The 18,776-nt window shown below is 41.9% G+C and overlaps 1 protein-coding gene across 1 annotated transcript in view; it reads right to left on the bottom strand.

Moving 5' to 3' along the window:
• Nucleotides 1–302: 302 nt before the first annotated feature.
• LOC105034704 (aspartyl protease APCB1) overlaps nt 303–18,776 on the bottom strand; it is a 30,731-nt gene continuing 12,257 nt past the window's right edge. The window contains exons 5-9 of the mRNA XM_010909958.4: nt 1,576–1,729; nt 1,407–1,489; nt 990–1,104; nt 793–865; nt 303–663 (exon numbers count right to left, since the gene is read on the bottom strand). Coding sequence (XP_010908260.1) covers nt 548–663; nt 793–865; nt 990–1,104; nt 1,407–1,489; nt 1,576–1,729 — 541 coding nt within the window. The 3' untranslated portion in view covers nt 303–547. The remainder of the gene's footprint in view (nt 664–792; nt 866–989; nt 1,105–1,406; nt 1,490–1,575; nt 1,730–18,776) is intronic.

Here is an 18,776-nt window from a genome sequence, read left to right as displayed (position 1 = left end):
TGGTGAATGATTTCCTAAAACTCTATGCATATGAGTTCAGGAGGTTTAGCTAACATAGTCTGTGCTGCATGTAAGGGATGTATTAAGCTTTTAGCTTCAAGTGGTTACTCAACACAGATTGATCAAGGATTCTTTAATATAAGTTTGGATTATAAAGAATTATACAGGAGGTCGCTACGGTAACAACCTAAAAGTATACCATAAAATCAGAATAGGTTGATTGTCAGCTTATTGCGCTCAAATGTCTACCTCCGTGCTTATCGTGCAAAGAAAAGAACTAAGGTTACAGCTACACTTGAACATACATCAACAAGAACACAAAGATTCATAAAATAAATGAGGTTTTGTTCTAATTTTCTGTCCAGAAACTAGCTTTATCTTTAAGTATGACAATGCAGAGACCGTCAGCTGGAATCAAACCAGTATTATTTATGTGTACATAACCAAGAAGACCCACAAACATGTATCTTCATATAACTGCATTCTAGTTGATATCAAGTGACTGGTACCATCTCAAATACCTTTCTCTCTGCCAATTCAATGCATCTCAGATAAAGAAAGGAAATCCCCTCGGTCTTTGTGGTTTAATGCAGTCTGACTGAACCCATCCAACTTTTTGCTGCATGTTATCATACACAACCAACTTCCCACGCAAAGATATATCTGCAAATTTTAATTGATGCTGTGCGAGTGAGTAATGAAACCATGCAGCTTGATAAAAGTTACTGATCATAATTAGCATTGCTGATGGAACATAGTCAACTCTTTCAACATAGAGGAAGCTACTCATACCTCCTAATATAATTGTCATTCCATCATGCACTTCAGTTCCATTAAGAATACCAAAGCATACTTTGCCTTGATCCTGCATGAAATTTGTTAGGCAGGCCCACAATTATGTTAATGAGAGATTTTTAACTGGAAATGGTGCTAAAGATCTTGGCAAAGGAATTCACTATACAAGAGCCTTATGGATCAAAGAATCTTACATTTATTAATAAGTAACCTTCGGGAGGAATAGTTAATGTTCTGGACATGACCCACCATTTTTTCTCAAATTGTAAGGTCACAGGCTCAAAGAAGTGCTTCACGTCTTTTAAAGACCTGCAATATCATGAATCTTCAAAGAAACTCCATCTTCTTGGGCTTTAGTAGAAAATAGAAAGGACCATATAGTTTAAGCAACCAAGGTCAACCATGTCATTCTGATTGTGTTTCTTTCCCAAGAAAATATTACAGAAGCAATAGAGACAGTCAAGGACATTTCTCCGAAGGGAATGATGTCACTCATTTTCACTTGGAATGGAGTTATTCTAGAACTAATTCCATAGATTGCTAGATGAGATTGCAAAAGTTTTGAGATATCAGCAAAATTAATGACTGCCATTTACTGTTTGGGACATTACCTGACAGGAAAATTGGCCCGCCAGCATATTGGCAGTAAGGGGTCGGAGTCATCGCGGACAAGACCATGGGAATCAAATTTAATCTGCCAAGTTTATGAAATTAAATTTGAAAGTGTACATGGAAATAACTGATCTCACCACTTCAAAATGACTACAATCAAATACATACAGAAGCAACCAGGCTGGCATATGCTTCATTTGGGAAGTAAGTATAAGAGCTGCCACTATCAAATACTACTTGGATCACATCGCCCCTCTTCCTCCCCACATTGAGTTGCTGGTCTCCATAACTTATTTTCCGAACTCCAGTACGGTAATAATTTCTGAAAATGTAAGAAATATTTGTTTCATATTATGACCCTTTAAGGAACATTCAAAGAGAGAAGATAAATGTAGAAAAAAAAAGAGTGAGATACAGGAATTAATAAAAGTTAGAAGTTTGGCCAGTTGAATAACTAAGAAAAAAAAGCCATTATTCAGATCCATTAAATGTATACTTACTGGTACGAAAACCTTTTTGAAGATAGCCCAGTTCAGGCTAGCGTTTCATAGCAGACTAGTTAAATGAATGTTTAACTTTTCAATTTCTACAAGTCAGCACCTACTAGAATTATTATAGAGGTATGAATTAAAAATAAGGCTAGATGCTTATTTAAATGAAGGCGTAGAACCAAATCTAAAATATTACTTTGTCCATTAGACTTTCCATGCATGAATTTTTTATTTCATGACCTATTAGCTTCTAAATGCTGCCCCTTTTGGCTGGGCCCAACATACTGTATTGATCCCTCTTTCTCACGTGATGGCCTACCATCATTTTGTTTGGCATGCAATATGATGTATGAGAACCTACTGGATGCAATATGACAATCATGTAAGAGCAAGATATACTAACATGGTCATGCTTTTTTCCTCGTTTCTTTTGATTTACACTAAACTAAGGCTTCTATCTGAAGTACCTTATTCATCATTATAAAGACCAGGAGCAGAGCATGTGCATACTGGACAACATCATGATTGTGACTGATGGAGTAATCACTGAGAGTTCAAGATCACCTCACGAAGACCATACAAGCAAGATAATTAAATTTTATGTTTGTTTTTCATGGCCATGTTCAACAACATATCACTTGCATGTGAATGTTTATTTTCTTTTGATGATCAGATGCATGCGGTTGTGACTGGATAATTATCCTTTGATGCGAATAAAGGTGATTTAATGGGATGCTACTTTCCTTTGTTGATCAGCATGTTCATCATGTGTTGTTCTATATGTTAGGAGAGCGTCACTTTCAATAACCAAGGCAAATGGTAGTCTTTAAAATCATACTCACTGAGTGTTTGGCCTGAGCTAATTCACTTAATAAGCAAAAGCAGTTTTGCAGCTTTATCTCCCATTTTGAAAAAGTGTCATATAGACATCTTAATCCAAAGAATAAACATAATCAGCTTCTACCTTCATAACATCGTTAACAATTTTCTTGAGAAATTTCGACTCTTACACATCTCCAGCATGAAAGCAAAAATAAAGTGATTATAACCACAAAGAAAAATCATTATTCAGATCTAGCACCTAAACTACTACTACTAGCATCAAGAAATGCAGAGCAAGGGAAGAGGGAAAAAAACAAGAATGTGTGGATGCTCTAACAAAGTTCTTACCAGATCTAGCTGTATTAAGCATGTTAAGCAATTCTCTGGAGGGCTCTTTTAAATCTACTTTCTATTACGCCATCCACTAATGCCTTTCTAGGAATTGTATATACAATGATTTTTACTTCTTTTTCCATATTGATTTTTACTGATATGTGTTGTATGTTATCAGGAAGCAACAAACATTGACTCAATTGTAACTTTTGAAGTTTTCAGTGAAGAGATCTTTAACATCAGATACATTTCATCTTGTCCGTTTTGTTTGCTCAGGACATGCACTGAAACCACCTAGGTTTCTTCACTCTAAACTTACATGAACAGGTGTAATGAAAACATATGAATACAACCAATTTGAATTTCTCTATAAGATGGATTGTAGTGTTGAATATAACTACAGTATCTCTTCAATTTTTTCTGGCCATCAAACTAAAGAGACTCATTCAATGGTAACAAGTTTTGGTTAGACCTCTGAATGTCCCAGATGTTATGGTTTTTATTAAAAGTAAACCCCAAAAATAATCTTTGCAGATGAAATATAAGGCCATATATAACATATATTTGAGAAAATTGTTCTATTGTTTGTTATTTCTGGGTATAGTTGAGATTCAAGAAGCATTTTAATTTTTATTGAAGGTTGAACTGGCAGTTTACAAGTTTTGAGAGAACTGAAAGTGTTTAATATTTGGTTCTACGAGATTCATGAGAGAACTACAAGTTTTACAGGACTAAGGACATTGGATCTCTGAGATACGTTAATGAAGAGAGAAGAAAGATTGAACTTCAACAAAGGGTGGAGTTTGAGGCTAAATACATGGCCAAGAAAAAGATGGTCGGAGGGGCATATTGATCATCAGCCTGTGGCAGATAGTTCTATGCATGGTTGGCTAGACATCAGCCTGAGAGACCAATGGGCAAATTTGAGCTTGCCGTCTTGGTAGCTCCTGTTGAGCACTACAGATGGCTTGATCAACCTAACCAAGTACTATTGTTCGGACTACCAAGGTGGTCTTTCCGGAGAGCAGTGTCTGTAGATCCCAACTACAAGGTTTAGTTCATAGTGATTTACTTTATGTCATTTCTTCACCAACTTAAACTTTTTACTTTGTTCCTCATCTCCTTTGGTGGCACTAGCACTTCAATTATGCAGCTTAAGGCCAAATTGTCAGCACAAAATGGAAGAAAGTTGTGGCCGCAAGCCTAAGCTGACCACTTCATCAACTCCATCTAAAGAGAGACAAAACAGCAGCCCAAGTGGCAACACACCTAACCCCTTAGAGCTCATTTGATTAATGCCCTCATTGGAATGTTTTGCTAGATGCTTGTCCTAGAAGTCAATTGTTGGCAGACACATTATGTATTTTCAGGATCTATTCTTATACTTGTAAAACTTTATTATTAATAAAAGAATATTTTCATTTCTAATCATGTTTGTGTATCCATGATTTGTCCTAGAAATTAACAAAGATAATATTGTATATTCTCAAGGTGTTGAGAATTTGAGACATACATTATTAGTGGTTAGTTTCTAGATACTTCTGATTGTAGGATCGTCATGGAAGACAATGATCAATCCATTTAAGATCAGTGCACGGATCACCTCCCTTATAGGCAAATAAGTCTTGAGTCTGCGGTGTGATGATACTGGGGTGAGAGTGCAGATGGTTGATAGAAAACTACTTGCACTGAGCATGATCAACACGAGAAACCACTTGAATGTCTACTCACTCGTCGTAGTCTTCTCGATGCTGCAGTAGTGTGAGTGATTCTTTCATCTGTGATGTGTTGTCTATTCGCGCGAGGCTACTAGGTTTGACTGCATGTTCCCTTGGCCCCTAGTTATTCGGATCTGCTGTGTATGTTGGCTACAGTAGTTTCAGATTCGCTGTTAGAGTAGGATGCACCGAGATGGAATCTATCAACCATGGTAGAAAAGGAGTAGTCATGTATGATTTGCAAGACTGAATTTAGGAAGTCTTCGACCAAAGCAAATGTGAATACTGAAAAAGAATTTTCACGGAATTCACAGATAAACTCGAGTTGCACCAATCTGGCATATGACTAATGATGAAGTTTGACGAGTTTTCTATGACCTCCATCAAGTCGGGACTCATGATATAAGGACTGAATCACACAGTAACTGCACTTAGGGATTCATACTTATTTATTTTGTTGGGTTGCCACTACATGCTACTAGGCATCACTGGTGAATTGTAAAAAACTCACTAAGATTATTTTCAGATCAACGATCCTTGTTGGGATGAGCTAGAATTGTTCTGATCCATCAAAAAAAAATTTGATGATACTGTGATGGAGATCACGATATATCTCACTACCAGACAGAATAGATCCAGAGGAGTCACACACAAAAGGAGTTTGTTGACCCGATCAACAGCTTGGATCAAATTCGTATTATCAATTTGATTGATGGTTTGAATTTAAAAATTAATAATTTGTAAGTGTTACAGATTCAGTAACTGCTAATTGTCAGTACAAGAACTTAACTGCAAATATTGTGATTTAATTAGGACTGACTAAATTATGGATCAAGTCCTAATTAATTTAAATCAGATTTAATTTAATTGGACTTGATTTAATTTAATGCTAATTAGGATCAATTATCCAAATCAGATTTGGATTTCAAGTCAGATTGGATTAGGTTTGATAGTCTTTCGAATTTGATTCGATTCGGACTCAATTTGAACCCGATTAAGATCCAACTTGAACCAAATTGACTCTAACCCTTAGAGCCCAGGTTCCCTAGGCTTCTCTCTCCATTTGGCTAACCAGAAAGAGGAGTGAGCGGTGGTTTTTCTCGCTGCTTTTGTGTGTGCATGCATGAAGGGGTATGGAGAGATATTTTTTTGATGTTTCTTGATTAGTTGGGATACCTATTTGGATAGAGATGAAGCCTAACCAATTCAAACTGATTCTTATCAAATGTTGGCATAGGAAACAAGGTAATTTTGTGCGACAAAATTATTAAAGGGGGTGGGTTTTGGCGTGAAAAAAATTATCAGTTGTTTTGTGCGCTAACCACCTTGTCCCCTTCTTTCTCCACACCAACCACCTCTTATCCCTTCTCTTCCACATCCCGATTCCATATCAAATAGAGATCTGAGAGAGAGCCTTTGAGAGAGAGAAAGAAAATCAAAAAAAATTCCTTAAATTTTTTTAATGGTTAGGATCAATCTCCAAGATCCTATACAGGGCTGTATCAAGTAGATTCAAGTAAAGAGCCCTGATCTAAGCCGAAGAACGAAGCCTACAAAGAAGCTAGGATATCGGGGGTTTTGAAGTTCTGATCGGAACATCTTTGTATAGATACTTGCAGAGGTCGGGCACTTACACAGCTACGACAGCAACCCCAGACATCCACAAGATCCGATCCGATAAAGGAGGAAAAAGCGATCAGGTAGACCTTCTTGTTGTTTATGATTTCAGATCTGTGTTCATAAATTTATTTATGCATGTTAGATGATTCTAGGCTTGATTATGATTTAAAATCAGCATGCTTAGATTAGATTAAAATTTTTAAAATTTGCTTCCGCTCTGATTAGCATAACTGTACTGATCTATGCATGCGAATCAGTCTATTTTCTAACAGTGGTATCAGAGCCATGTCGTTCTAGCATATTTTAAATAAATTTTAGATCTGAAATCTGATTTGCAAAAATCAGATCTAAGTTATTTTCATGAGTTTGATATCATTCTGAAATAAGGTTACCCAGGCATAACTTGGTTATGCTGAAAGATTGTCCTAGAATGATGTAAAACATCGTAGTTTAGTAGATTTGAAAATTTCTACGTTTAGAACCTAATGTTCATATATGTGATATATATCTCACGCTATAATCTGATTTATTGTTGATATATTTGATATATGAAAGATAATCTGATCTGAAATTTAATAGATTATATATTTTGATATGTTAGATTAAATTTCTAATAGCCTGAAGATCCTAGATGTATATGATACATATTTTAGATCTACTTTTGTTTCTATGTATATATTAGATATATGTTTTTGATTAATTTTAAATCATAAAATTATATATGAGATATGTAATTTGTTCACACATGATCTGAAATTTAATTTCCACAAGACCTTAGATCTGAAATCTTAGGATCTGTTTGTATGAAACCCTAAAACTATGGCTGACACGCCTGCTAAGTCGACTCAACTCAATCCTTGTTTGAGTCGACTCAAAGTCTTGGTTAGTTGGTTTAGTTTGCTACTGAGCCAACTCAGTTGTGCAGACATGAGCTTACAGTTTCTGTTCATCACAAACGAGTCGACCCGAATTCCAGGGCGAGTCAACTTGAGTCTGTAGACAATAAAGTTGCATGTAATGCAATCCAAATTAGTTTAGATTAGAAATTGATTTGATATCTAAACTAAACCCATATCATAATACAGTTAATTGAAAATTAAGATTTGAAATTAAAAGATCTAAAATTATGAATTTAATATCCAAATTTCAATTCCATAAAATATGAGATTAAGGGTATGGATAGCTCAATTAGATCTAATTTGAGCGGTTGATCAAACCAAATCAAATGTTGATTAGGATTAGATCAAAGTGTGCTCATGACCAACACAATTAGTTGTAGTTTGGTTAGATCGATTAGTAGCTACATATTATCGATCAACTTAAGACTTAATTTGGCTCAATGACTCGAGTCCGAATCAATTGACTAATCTGATCGATTCTAATCAACTAATTTGATGTCTAAGGTACATACATAGATGGTGGTTATTTAATTGGTTCTGTTATCTAACCTGACCAATTCGTTGGTAGGGGGACCCCCACACATCTTAACTTATCTGACCATTTTGAAAGATTATATTTTGCATTAGGTTACTTGTTGACTCGAGCTAGTCCATGTCACTAGGTTAGTCATAATCGTTATGACTAATTAAAGATGAGACCTGAACCTGAATCTCCTCAATCAAATATTAAGTCTAGCAATCTTTCACCGTTGTAGAGATGCAGGTGCCTTCCTGACGTTGATCGTTCTTGACTGGTCATAGTGGTTCGATTGCATCGAGAAGGCACAACCACTCTATGGCATTGGATGCCCCGAGGTAGAGATGAGGTTGGATCCAATAACTATTGAGGGACCTAATGACAGCTTTGCATCCGCTGGTGTACGGTGAGTCTGACTTAACTAAGAAATATGCCAATAACTGTTAGGTAAGACCACAGGACTTAGAGATCGAACCTGCTGCATCTTGCTTGATAAAAAAATGGACAAGATAGTCCACTCATTGGTTCATGTGTCACCAATAACTGTTAGGTGAGATGCACACGAATCAGTGAGAGTGCAGTACCCACTAGAAATTGATTGCGTATATGTTTTCGTTTCTCCATCCGAGTGTGAAAGATTCATAAAAATAGTAGGAACCTTGTTTGTTAATTAAAGTCCCTATAACAAACATTTACAAGTACAAATATCTAATTAAAAATTGTTTCTCTTTGCAGTTAATTAACCATATCAAGTTCAAACTCTCTGGCCCAAATCTTTGACACCAATAGGTTGATCAAATTGAACTACAAAAACTGACTCCGGAACTTGAGAATCATCTCAACTATGAGAAATTGACCCATGTCCTAGACCAAGAGATATCTGTGTTGCCAGCTCGTCCATCCCCTGATCAACGAGCTACACTTGATAAGTGGATGGACGAAGACAACAGGTCTAGATCCTATATTCTTGAGTCCATGTCCAATGATCTTCAGCATTAATATAAAGACATGAGGACTGTCAGACAGATTTTGACTCACCTGCAAGAGTTGTATGGTGAGCAGAGTCGCATGACTCATTTTGAAGTCTCCGATAGACTTTTTAGAGTGAAATGCGTGATAGGCAGTCCGTGCACGATCATTATCTGACAATGATCAAAGATATTGAAGAGCTTCAGAAGCTCGGAATGAATATGAACAAGGAACCGCAAGTGGATCTGATCATGCAGTCCCTTCCTGATTCGTATGGATAGCTCATCATGAACTACCATATGAATAAGATTGATAGCACTTTGCCTGAGTTGTTGAATATGTTAGTGATAACTGAGGGCACCTTAAAAAATTCAAGGAGAACGATTCTTACTATGGAGCAGGCTTCTTCCAAGAGAAAGTCTACTGAAAAAAAAAAGAACAAAAAGCCTGTGGAGAAGCAAAAGACCGAAAGCGGAAAGAAGAAGAAAGCTCCAAAGAAAGCCAATGACAAAAAAAAATGTTTCCACTGCAATGTCGAAAACCACTAAAGAAGAAATTATCCTGCATACCTGGCCATAGTGAAGAATAAGAAGGATGCACTTTCTGAAGGTACGTCTGAATTGTTCGTTATTAAAACTAATCTAACGATATCCTCTTCTTCTAGTTGGATTTTAGATTCTGATTCGAGTGCTTATTTGTGCACTTCTATGCAAGATCTAGAGGAAGTTAGAAGACTAAAAGAAGGCGAGATCACTCTCCGAGTCAGCAATGAGGCAAAAATTACTGTTGTGACCGTCAGGACCTATTCCTTGAAGCTACCGCTAAGATTTAGTTTGCTTTTAAAAAATTATTATTTGGTACCTTTTGTCAGTAGAAATTTGATTTTCATTTCTGTGCTGGCACAGAGATAATTTTAATTTTTATTTTAATAAAGATCTGTGTTTAATTTATTTTGAAAATAAAATTATTGCACGTGCTTATTTGATAGACGGTCTTTATCATTTGCATATGGATGCAAGTGTAAACGTTAACGAGTAAATTGTGAGTGCCGTAGGATCTAAGAGACTTAGAGATAGGATTAGCCAAAAATATTAATAGCACCTTAGACTAGGTCATATTGGAGAGGACAAACTTAACAAATTGAAAAAAGATGGTCTTATCGGGCCATTAACTTTCGCATCTTATCCAATTTGTGAGTCCTATCTTCAAAAAAAGATGGCTAAGCTGTCCTTTGTAGAATAAGAGAAAAGGGCCACTGACATATTATCCCTGGTGCACACTAACGTGTGGGTCTATTTGATGTACAGGCCAAGGATAGCTATATCTACTTCATAACCTTTACTAATGACTACTCATGGTATGGGTTTGTGTATTTGATGCATCATAAATCTGAGACTTTTGAAAAATTCAAAGAGTTCAGACATGAAGTAAAGAAACAAACCGATAAATCCACAAAGATTCTTCGATCAGATTGAGGAGACGAATATCTGAGTGGAGAATTTCGGACCAATTTTAAGGATAATGGTATAGTCTTACAGTGGATATCTCCAGGGACGTCTAAGCTCAACGAGATATCCAAAAAGAAAAATCGGATCCTATTAGATATGGTCCGATCCATGATGAGCTTCACAGATCTTCCAATTTTTCTCTGGAGACATGCATTACTGTCTGCTATTCACCTTTTAAATAGGATTTCCTCTAAATCCATTCCTACCATACCATATGAGTTATGGCATGGTAAGAAACCGAGTCTTGGTTACCTTACGATTTGAAGATGTCCGGCTCATTTCAAGCGATAGCAGGAGGACAAGTTGGAGACTAGGTCACTTAGAACTCGTTTTATAGAGTATCCCAAAGAATCCATGGGATACTATTTCTATCTTCCAAAGGATCATAATGTGATTATGAGCCATCATGCCGTCTTCTTAGAAAAGAAGTTTATCCAAGACAGAGGTAGTGGGACGAAGATTGAGCTCGAAGAAAAGATTTTTGAAGAACATCGAGTCCAAGAGCCTGAACCCATCAGTAAGCCAGTTGATGTGGTAACTCCACCTCGTAGATCTAGTAGGATCTCCCATCCTCCTGAAAGGTACTTAAATATTCTTACAGAGGATTTAGAGAAAGCATTCCTTGTGGAAGATAGGGACATTAGAAATAATCCCAAGATCTATGATGAAGCGATGTTAGATATAGACTCCGAAAAATTGATGGAAGCAATGAAGTCAGAAATTGACTCCATACATTCCAATCAGGTTTGGACTTTAGTAGATCTACCTGAGGATATTGTACCTATTGGATGTAAATGGATCTCCAAACGAAAATTGGATCGCATGGTCAGGTAAAGACCTATAAGACAAGACTGATAGCAAAAGGTTATAGTCAACGCGAAGGCATTGACTATCAGAAAATATTTTCGCCAGTAGCCATACTGAAATCCATCCAGACTCTTCTTGCTGTTGTAGCTTACTACAATTACAAAATCTAACAGATGGATGTGAAAACTATCTTCCTAAATGAATATCTTGAAGAATATATCCATATGGAGCAGCTTATGGATTTCACATCCAGTGATAATGATCATAAAATCTGCAAGCTGCAAAGATCCATTTATAGACTCAAGCAAGCTTCTCGGAGCTGCAACACTCGCTTTAATGATGTGATCAAATCGTTTGATTTCATCAGAAACGAGAAACCTTGTGTGTACAAAAAGGTCAGTGAGAATACTGTCACGTTCTTTGTATTGTACGTGGACGACATCCTCCTAATTGAAAATGATATTCCCATGCTGACTTCGGTCAAGATATGGTTGTCGAAGGAATTCTTCATGAAAAATTTAGGAGAAGCTTTCTACATTCTTGACATAAAGGTCTATAAGGATAGATCTAAGCGTGATAGAATTTTTTATAAAATGTACATAGAGGAGGTGCTGAAGAAGTTCAGCATAGAAAATTCTAAAAAGGATCTTTTGCCCCTTAAACATGGCGTCTACCTCTCTAAGAAGATGTGTCTTGACACACCTGAGGAGATCCAACACAAAAGCAAGATTCCTTATGCTTCAGCCATAAGGAGCCTCATGTATACCATGCTGTGTATTCGATCTGATATAATACTTACCGTAAGTGTCACGAGCAAATATCAGTCGAATCCAAGTGAGGAACACTGTATTGCAGTAAAGAACATCTTTAAGTACTTGAGAAGGACTAAGGATTTGTTCTTGATCTTTGATGGAGGTTCGGAGCTGAAAAAAGAAGAATGCAATGATTCTAACTTCATGTCTGATGTCGATGATAGAAAATCTACATCAAGATGTATTTTTCTATGTAATAGTGGATCGATAATAGCCGGTTATTGCAGATTTGACCATGGAAGCTGAATACATCGCTGTATCTGAAGCTGCTAAGGAAGCCTAATGGTACAAGAAGTTCATTATGGAGCTGGATGTGATGCCATCGGATGCCATTACACTGCACCGTAACAACAACGGCACCATAGTTCTCGCTAAGGAGCCTAGATCTCACCAGAAGTTCAAATATATAGAGTGACGGTTCCATACCATACATGACTACCTCGAAGAGTTCGTCGAAGTGCAAAGAGTCGACTTCATGCAAAACATGACAGACCCGTTGACCAAGCTTCTCAGCCAACAGAAGATCGAAACTCACCTTGAGAAGATGGATCTTAGGTAAATGGTCAATTAGCTATAGGTCAAGTGGGAGTTTGTTAGATGTGTGCCCTAAAAACCAATTGTTGGCAGACACATTATGTATTTTCAGGACCTATTCTTATACTTATAAAACTTTATTATTAATAAAAGGATATTTTCATTTTCAATCATGCTTGTGTGTCCATGATTTATCCTAAAAATTAACAAAAATGATATTGTATATTCTCAAGATGTTAAGAATTTGAGACATATATTATTAATGGTTAGTTTTTAAATGCTTCTGATTGTAGGATCGTTACGAAAGATAGTGACCAATCCAGTTAAAATCTGTTGGGTATAAAATACCCCCCGGCCGAAGTTTGTAAAAGACCTTCCAGAGCTTCTCCGACCTCCGACCTTGTGTGGTATCTCTCTGAACCCCCCCCGACCGTCTGAGGTTCTGGACTTCTCCGACAATGAGCTTCTCCATCCATCTACCGTGCCGCTCCAAAGGCTCTCTAGGCCTCATTGTCAACCGACCTTCTACGGTGATCAACTATTCTCCGAACTCCTTCCGGACTTCGTCAATATCCGAGCTTCTTCGACAACGAGGTTTCTACAGTAATCGGACTCCATCTGAGTTTCTACAACGGTCGACCGCCTTCAGGATTCTAACCGGACTCCTGTGAGAGCCGAACTCCTACAGCGAGCGGTCCGCTCCGAACTCCTACTACGAGCAGTCTACTCCGAGCTCCTACAGCGGGCGGTCTACTCCGGATCTCTACTATAAGCAAATTCCATTCGAGCCCCTACTGTAAACACGTCTCTTCCGAACTTTCATTACAGGTAGACTTCAGCCGAGCTTCTTCGTAGCCGGATCCCAGACGAGCTTCTACAATGGGACAGGACCCACCGGCTAGATCGCTACTCCGAGCTCCCACGACAGCCGACCTTCGACCGAGCTTCTACAATAAACGGCCTCCTTTCAGCCTTCTACAAGGACCAGACTCCATCCGAACTTCCATAACGGACGGATATCGGACGAACTTCTACAACGGACGGACTCCAGCAGCTGGATTTCTACAACGGCCAATCACCTCTGGTGTCTGCCGAACCTCCCCAACGCCAACCGAGGTCCACTGCCGGCCGACCCTCCGCCAGATTCCTCATGAAACCGAACTTCTCCGACGGATCATCTTCAGACGAGCTTCCACATCAGGCGAATCCCAGATGGACTTCTCTAGCAATCGGACTCCTACCGGACTTCACCAATGGAGAGTCTCCATCCGAGCTTCTACCGCAGATAACTCCCACCTGTAGTATCAGCGCCTAAGGTATCCGACAACAGTAGACTCGTCGGCAGCTTCGGAGACATCCGAGCTTCTCTCAAATCGACGGGATAGAGAGCCATTCCGCTCCATCAGATGTCCCAGCCGAGCTCCAGCCGACAGATCCGAACTCTCTGGCAAGTCACGACAACAGCCACTACCCTGCTCCACTCTTTGCAATGGATTCTGCGTGGCTCCACTACTCTCTGGCAAGTCACGACAACGGCCACTACCCTGCTCCACTCTCTGCAACGGATTCCGCATGGCTCCACTACTCTTTGACAAGTCGCGACAATAGACACCACTCTACTCTCCGTAACAAATTCCACGTGGCCCTGAATGACCCCTGACGCCACTACTCTCCGTAACAAACTCCGGACGGCTCTGAACAGCCCACTACCAGGCGGTTACAGACGTCACTGTCAATTAGATACGCACTCCGTCTATAAAAAGGGATCCCCAGATACGTTCTTCTCTAAGCTCAAAATTCTATCTCAAAACTTTGCTAAAATTCCCACTCGAGCACTCCATTTCTGTTGAAGCAGAGTACTAACTTGAGCGTCGGAGGGTCTTGCCGGAACACCCCCAACTCCGGTTTAGACTTCCCTTGCAGGTCCCGGCGGCAGCCGCGGTCATCTCGACTCCTGCAACTCCGGCTTCGGTGGAATTCTGCACCAACAGAATTGACGCTAGAGGAAGGGCCCTGTGTCTTCGCAATACCCTTGTTCTTGAAGGAGTGCTCAACGGGACTGCCTCCAGTCATCTCCTCCGAGGTCCTCCTCTCCTTCTCCTATTAGATCTCCACCTGATGCCTCCCCGAAAGGCATCCACCAGACGATCCACAGCCTCCACGGCCAGATCTCAGGCTCCGGCCTCGCCTCCAGTTTCCCAGGCTCCTCCGGCAACGGCGGTCGGTATGGAGCAGTTCGACCTACTGGTTCAGCAGGTCAGAGGCCTCACTGAAGCAGTGCAGGCCATGCAGCAGCAGCAGCAACGCCGCAGGTGTCAGTGCGGTTGGAAAGAGCGTCGCCGGAGCTCCAAGGTCCGGCAGTAGGGCGGGCCACTTGGGCCAGTCGTCCTGTCTTCCCCGGCAAGAGGAATCCGAGGGTGGAGAGCCCCCGATCTGATCACGATTCCACTCCCGGAGGATCCCTACCTCCACTCTACCAGAAGACCCTCGAGACTCGCAGTCGAGAGGACCTCCTGGATCGAAGGCTCCAGGAGATGAACCGGCGGATCGAAGAGCTCCGCCACGCTCTCCTTACTCATGGTGAGGACATCTGCACTGATCCTCCTTTCTCTCAAATGATCATGCAGGAACCGATCCCGCCAAACTTCAAGCTCCCTCAAATCGAAAGCTACGACGGGACCTCGGATCCGATTGACCACCTGGAGGCCTTCCGGACGATGATGCTGCTCCATAGCGCGCCAGACACCATCCTGTGCCGAGCTTTCCCATCCACTCTGAAGGGAGCAGCGAGGAACTGGTACTCAGTGTTGAAGCCGGGTACCATCTTCTCCTTTGACCAGATGAGCCACCAGTTTGCAGCTCATTTTGTTAGCAGCTGGCGTCCCTGGAGAGGCTCGGAGTCCCTCATCAACATCAAGCAGAGGGAGGGGGAATCCATCCGAGCTTACGTCAACCGTTTCAACGTCGCCGCGTTGGAGGTCTGGAACTTGGACCAATCGGTCGCGATGGCCGCCCTGAAGGGCGGTCTTCAGAAGAACGATCTTTTGTTTTCCCTGGAAAAGAAGTATCCCAGGGACTTTGCTGATTTACTAGCTCGAGCCGAAGGATATGCCCGAGCAGAAGAAGCCTTCAAGATGAAGGACGAGAAGACCGCGAAGGAGCGGCAGGCGGGAGACTCAAGCAAGCCCGCAGTTGAAAAAGGGCCGAGTGAAGCTCGACCGCGTTCTCGAACTTTTCCCGGACACAGGCGTGTTCGGACTCTTCCCCGAGCTCGTAAGCAGAGAAGCCTGGACCACAGAGTTCGACGGAGCTCTCCCTTCGGAAGATTCCATAGTTACGCCCCTCTCAACGCATCGAAAACTCAAGTGCTGATGGAGGTTAGGAAGCAGCTGCCAAGGCCGGAAAGGATGCGCTCGCACCCCGAAAAGCACAACTTGAACAAATTCTGCCTCTATCACCGTGACCATGGCCATGACACGGAAGAATGCATTCAGCTCCGAGACGAAATCGAGGAGCTCATCAGGCGAGGTCGGCTCGACAGATTCATTTGACGCCGACCTGAAGGTAGGGAAGACCGGCCTAGGGCCCTGCCGCAGTCGAAGCCGCCAAGGAGGGAGGAGCATCCTGAAGATCAGCCTCCAATTGGGATTATCAACTCCATCTCAAGAGGACCCCGACGGAGAGCAGACCTTCCGCGGCTGTAGGGTTCGAAAAATCTACGAATATATTACCAATAACTGTCCTAAATGAAAATTTCTTTCATATTCGCGTATTTTTTCTTTTGGCATAAGCTTATAACGACAGGAAGTAACTCCCCCATACAAACGAAATTAAACTTGTTAGGAACAGGAGGAGAACCTCGTCCTAACATGAGCAAAGATGAAGGCCCAATTTCTTAAAGACCGGATGGGAGGAGAGGCCCTTGCAACGGCCCTTATGTGCCCCCACAGCCTTGTTAGGAACAGGAGGAGAACCTCGTCCTAACATGAACAAAGACGAAGACCCGATTTCTTAAAGACCGGATGGGGGGAGAGGCCCTTGTAACGGCCCTTATGTGCCCCCACAGCCTTGTTAGGAACAGGAGGAGAACCTCGTCCTAACATGAGCAAAGACGAAGGCCCGATTTCTTAAAGACCGGATGGGGGGAGAGGCCCTTGCAACGGCTCTTATGTGCCCCCACAGCCTTGTTAGGAACAGGAGGAGAACCTCGTCCTAACATGAGCAAAGTCGAAGGCCCGGTTACTTAAAGACCGGATAGGAGGAGAGGCCCTTGCAACGGCCCTTATGTGCCCCCACAGCCTTGTTAGGAACAAGAGGAGAACCTCATCCTAACATGAGCAAAGTCGAAGGCTCGATTACTTAAAGACCGAATGGGAGGAGAGGCCCTTATAGCAGCCCTTGCGTGCCCCCACAACCCTGTTAGGAACAGAAGGAGAACCTCGTCCTAACATGAGCTGAAACTGACTGTCGGGAAAAGAGGAGAACCTCGTCCTGACACAAATAAAGGCTCGATCAATCAAGACCGGACAAGGAGGAAAGCCTCCTCAACGGTCCCTCTACACTCTCACGACCCCGCCAAGAGCAGAGAGAAAACCCTCACTCGAACACAGAAGGAAAGGGGAGACGAAAAGAGAAAGCGACGAACTACGCCAGTGATAAGTGAAAACGAACTACATCAAAGGCACAAGGGACCTCGTCTCAACGAGGAAGAAAACCCTTGTCAAAAATCTCCAGTCTCTAAGGGCGAATCAGCACAGCGACGATCGGGAACCTTCAAACAACGCCGACATCGAGCAAGACGGAAGACAAAAGGGGTTCGGTAAATGACGACTCGAACAAGAACAGACGAGGAATTACAAATTACGCCGATGCCAAATGAGGTGGAAGACAAAGGAAGTTCGGTAAACAACCATTTAATATCAGAATGGACAAAGTAATAGACAAGTTCATTTTCATTTCATTGGTAAAGTACACATTACAAAGCCTTGAAGGCCAAAAACAAAAAGAGAAATGACCAGAAAAAAAAAAAGAAGAAAGAGAGGAGAAAAATTCTAAGGAAGCTCGGCTTCATTAGACTTTGAACTCTCGGTTCCGACCATCGTCGAGGATTACTTTAAGTACCTAACTTCTTTTTCCAGTCCCCTTTTCGGCAATTACTCCAGCATTATCTTCAAAGTACACATAGACGCCATCTTTTCCGCGCCATGGTTCCCACTGCCTTACAATGACGGCGGGCATGACCTTCTTTCTGAGGTCAGGTTCCCCCTCACAGTGACGGTGGGCATGACCTTCTTTCTGAGGTCAGATTTTCCCGCACAATGACACACACCGGGAAGCACTCGCGGCCGAAGATGTGCCTAAGCGCGGGCTCTGGACGATCAAGGCGAAATACGACCGGATCTGTCTCTTCTATCCTCGCCTTCTTCGCTGACCCGGAAGTTGCAACGCCTTCCCGCTCGTGGGCTTTGAGACTCTGGGCTAAAATCCGAGCCGCGTCCGTGCCCATATTTGCAACGAAGGACGATCGGCACAGTCTATGAACGGGGCCGTAGAAGCGGAGAAGGTTCTGGAGCTAACCTAGACTGGTATGAGGGATGCAAGGATGCAGAGATGAGGACGACTCGAAGGACGCCCAAGGCCAAGAGGGAAGGACCAAAGAAACTCTCATGCAAAGTGAAATCCCCGAAAGGGGGAGACGGGTTTAAATAGGCGACGGGGTCCGGAGCAATAATGACTGCAGGACTCCTCTGGCCAGTCCATGACCGCCGCGTGGCCCACTCACCGTGGCAAGCGGCTAAAGGTGGCCGACAATTAGTAAAACCATTATTGCGTCGTACTTGGGGCAGCGCTCCGGCGGAAATTCCAAAAAGAAGAAATCTTTTTTGAAAAAGCTCTAGTACCAGCATGCCGAACACCAAAATATCTGACAACCTCCGAGTGCGACAATCAAGGGGGGCAACTTCGGCCGTGAGAATTTCTCTGTACTTCCTTCATTCGGAACCCAAACTCTGAAGTAGGGGGACTGGTGTTGGGTATAAAATACCCCCCGGCCGAAGTTTGTAAAAGACCGACCCTTCCAGAGCTTCTCCAGCCTCCGACCTTGTGTGGCGTCTCTCTGAACCCCCCCCGACCGTCCGAGCTTCCGAACTTCTCCGACAATGAGTTTCTCCATCCATCTACCGTGCCACTCCAAAAGCTCTCTAGGCCTCACTGTCAGCCGACCTTCTACGGTGATCAACTATTCTCCGAACTCCTTCCGGACTTCATCAATATCCGAGCTTCTTCAACAACGAGGTTTCTACAGTAATCGGACTCCATCTGAGTTTCTACGACGGTTGA

This window comes from Elaeis guineensis, chromosome 3 (assembly GCF_000442705.2).
Source record: "Elaeis guineensis isolate ETL-2024a chromosome 3, EG11, whole genome shotgun sequence".
NCBI lineage: Eukaryota > Viridiplantae > Streptophyta > Magnoliopsida > Arecales > Arecaceae > Elaeis > Elaeis guineensis.
This window is presented reverse-complemented; position numbering and strand designations above follow the sequence as displayed.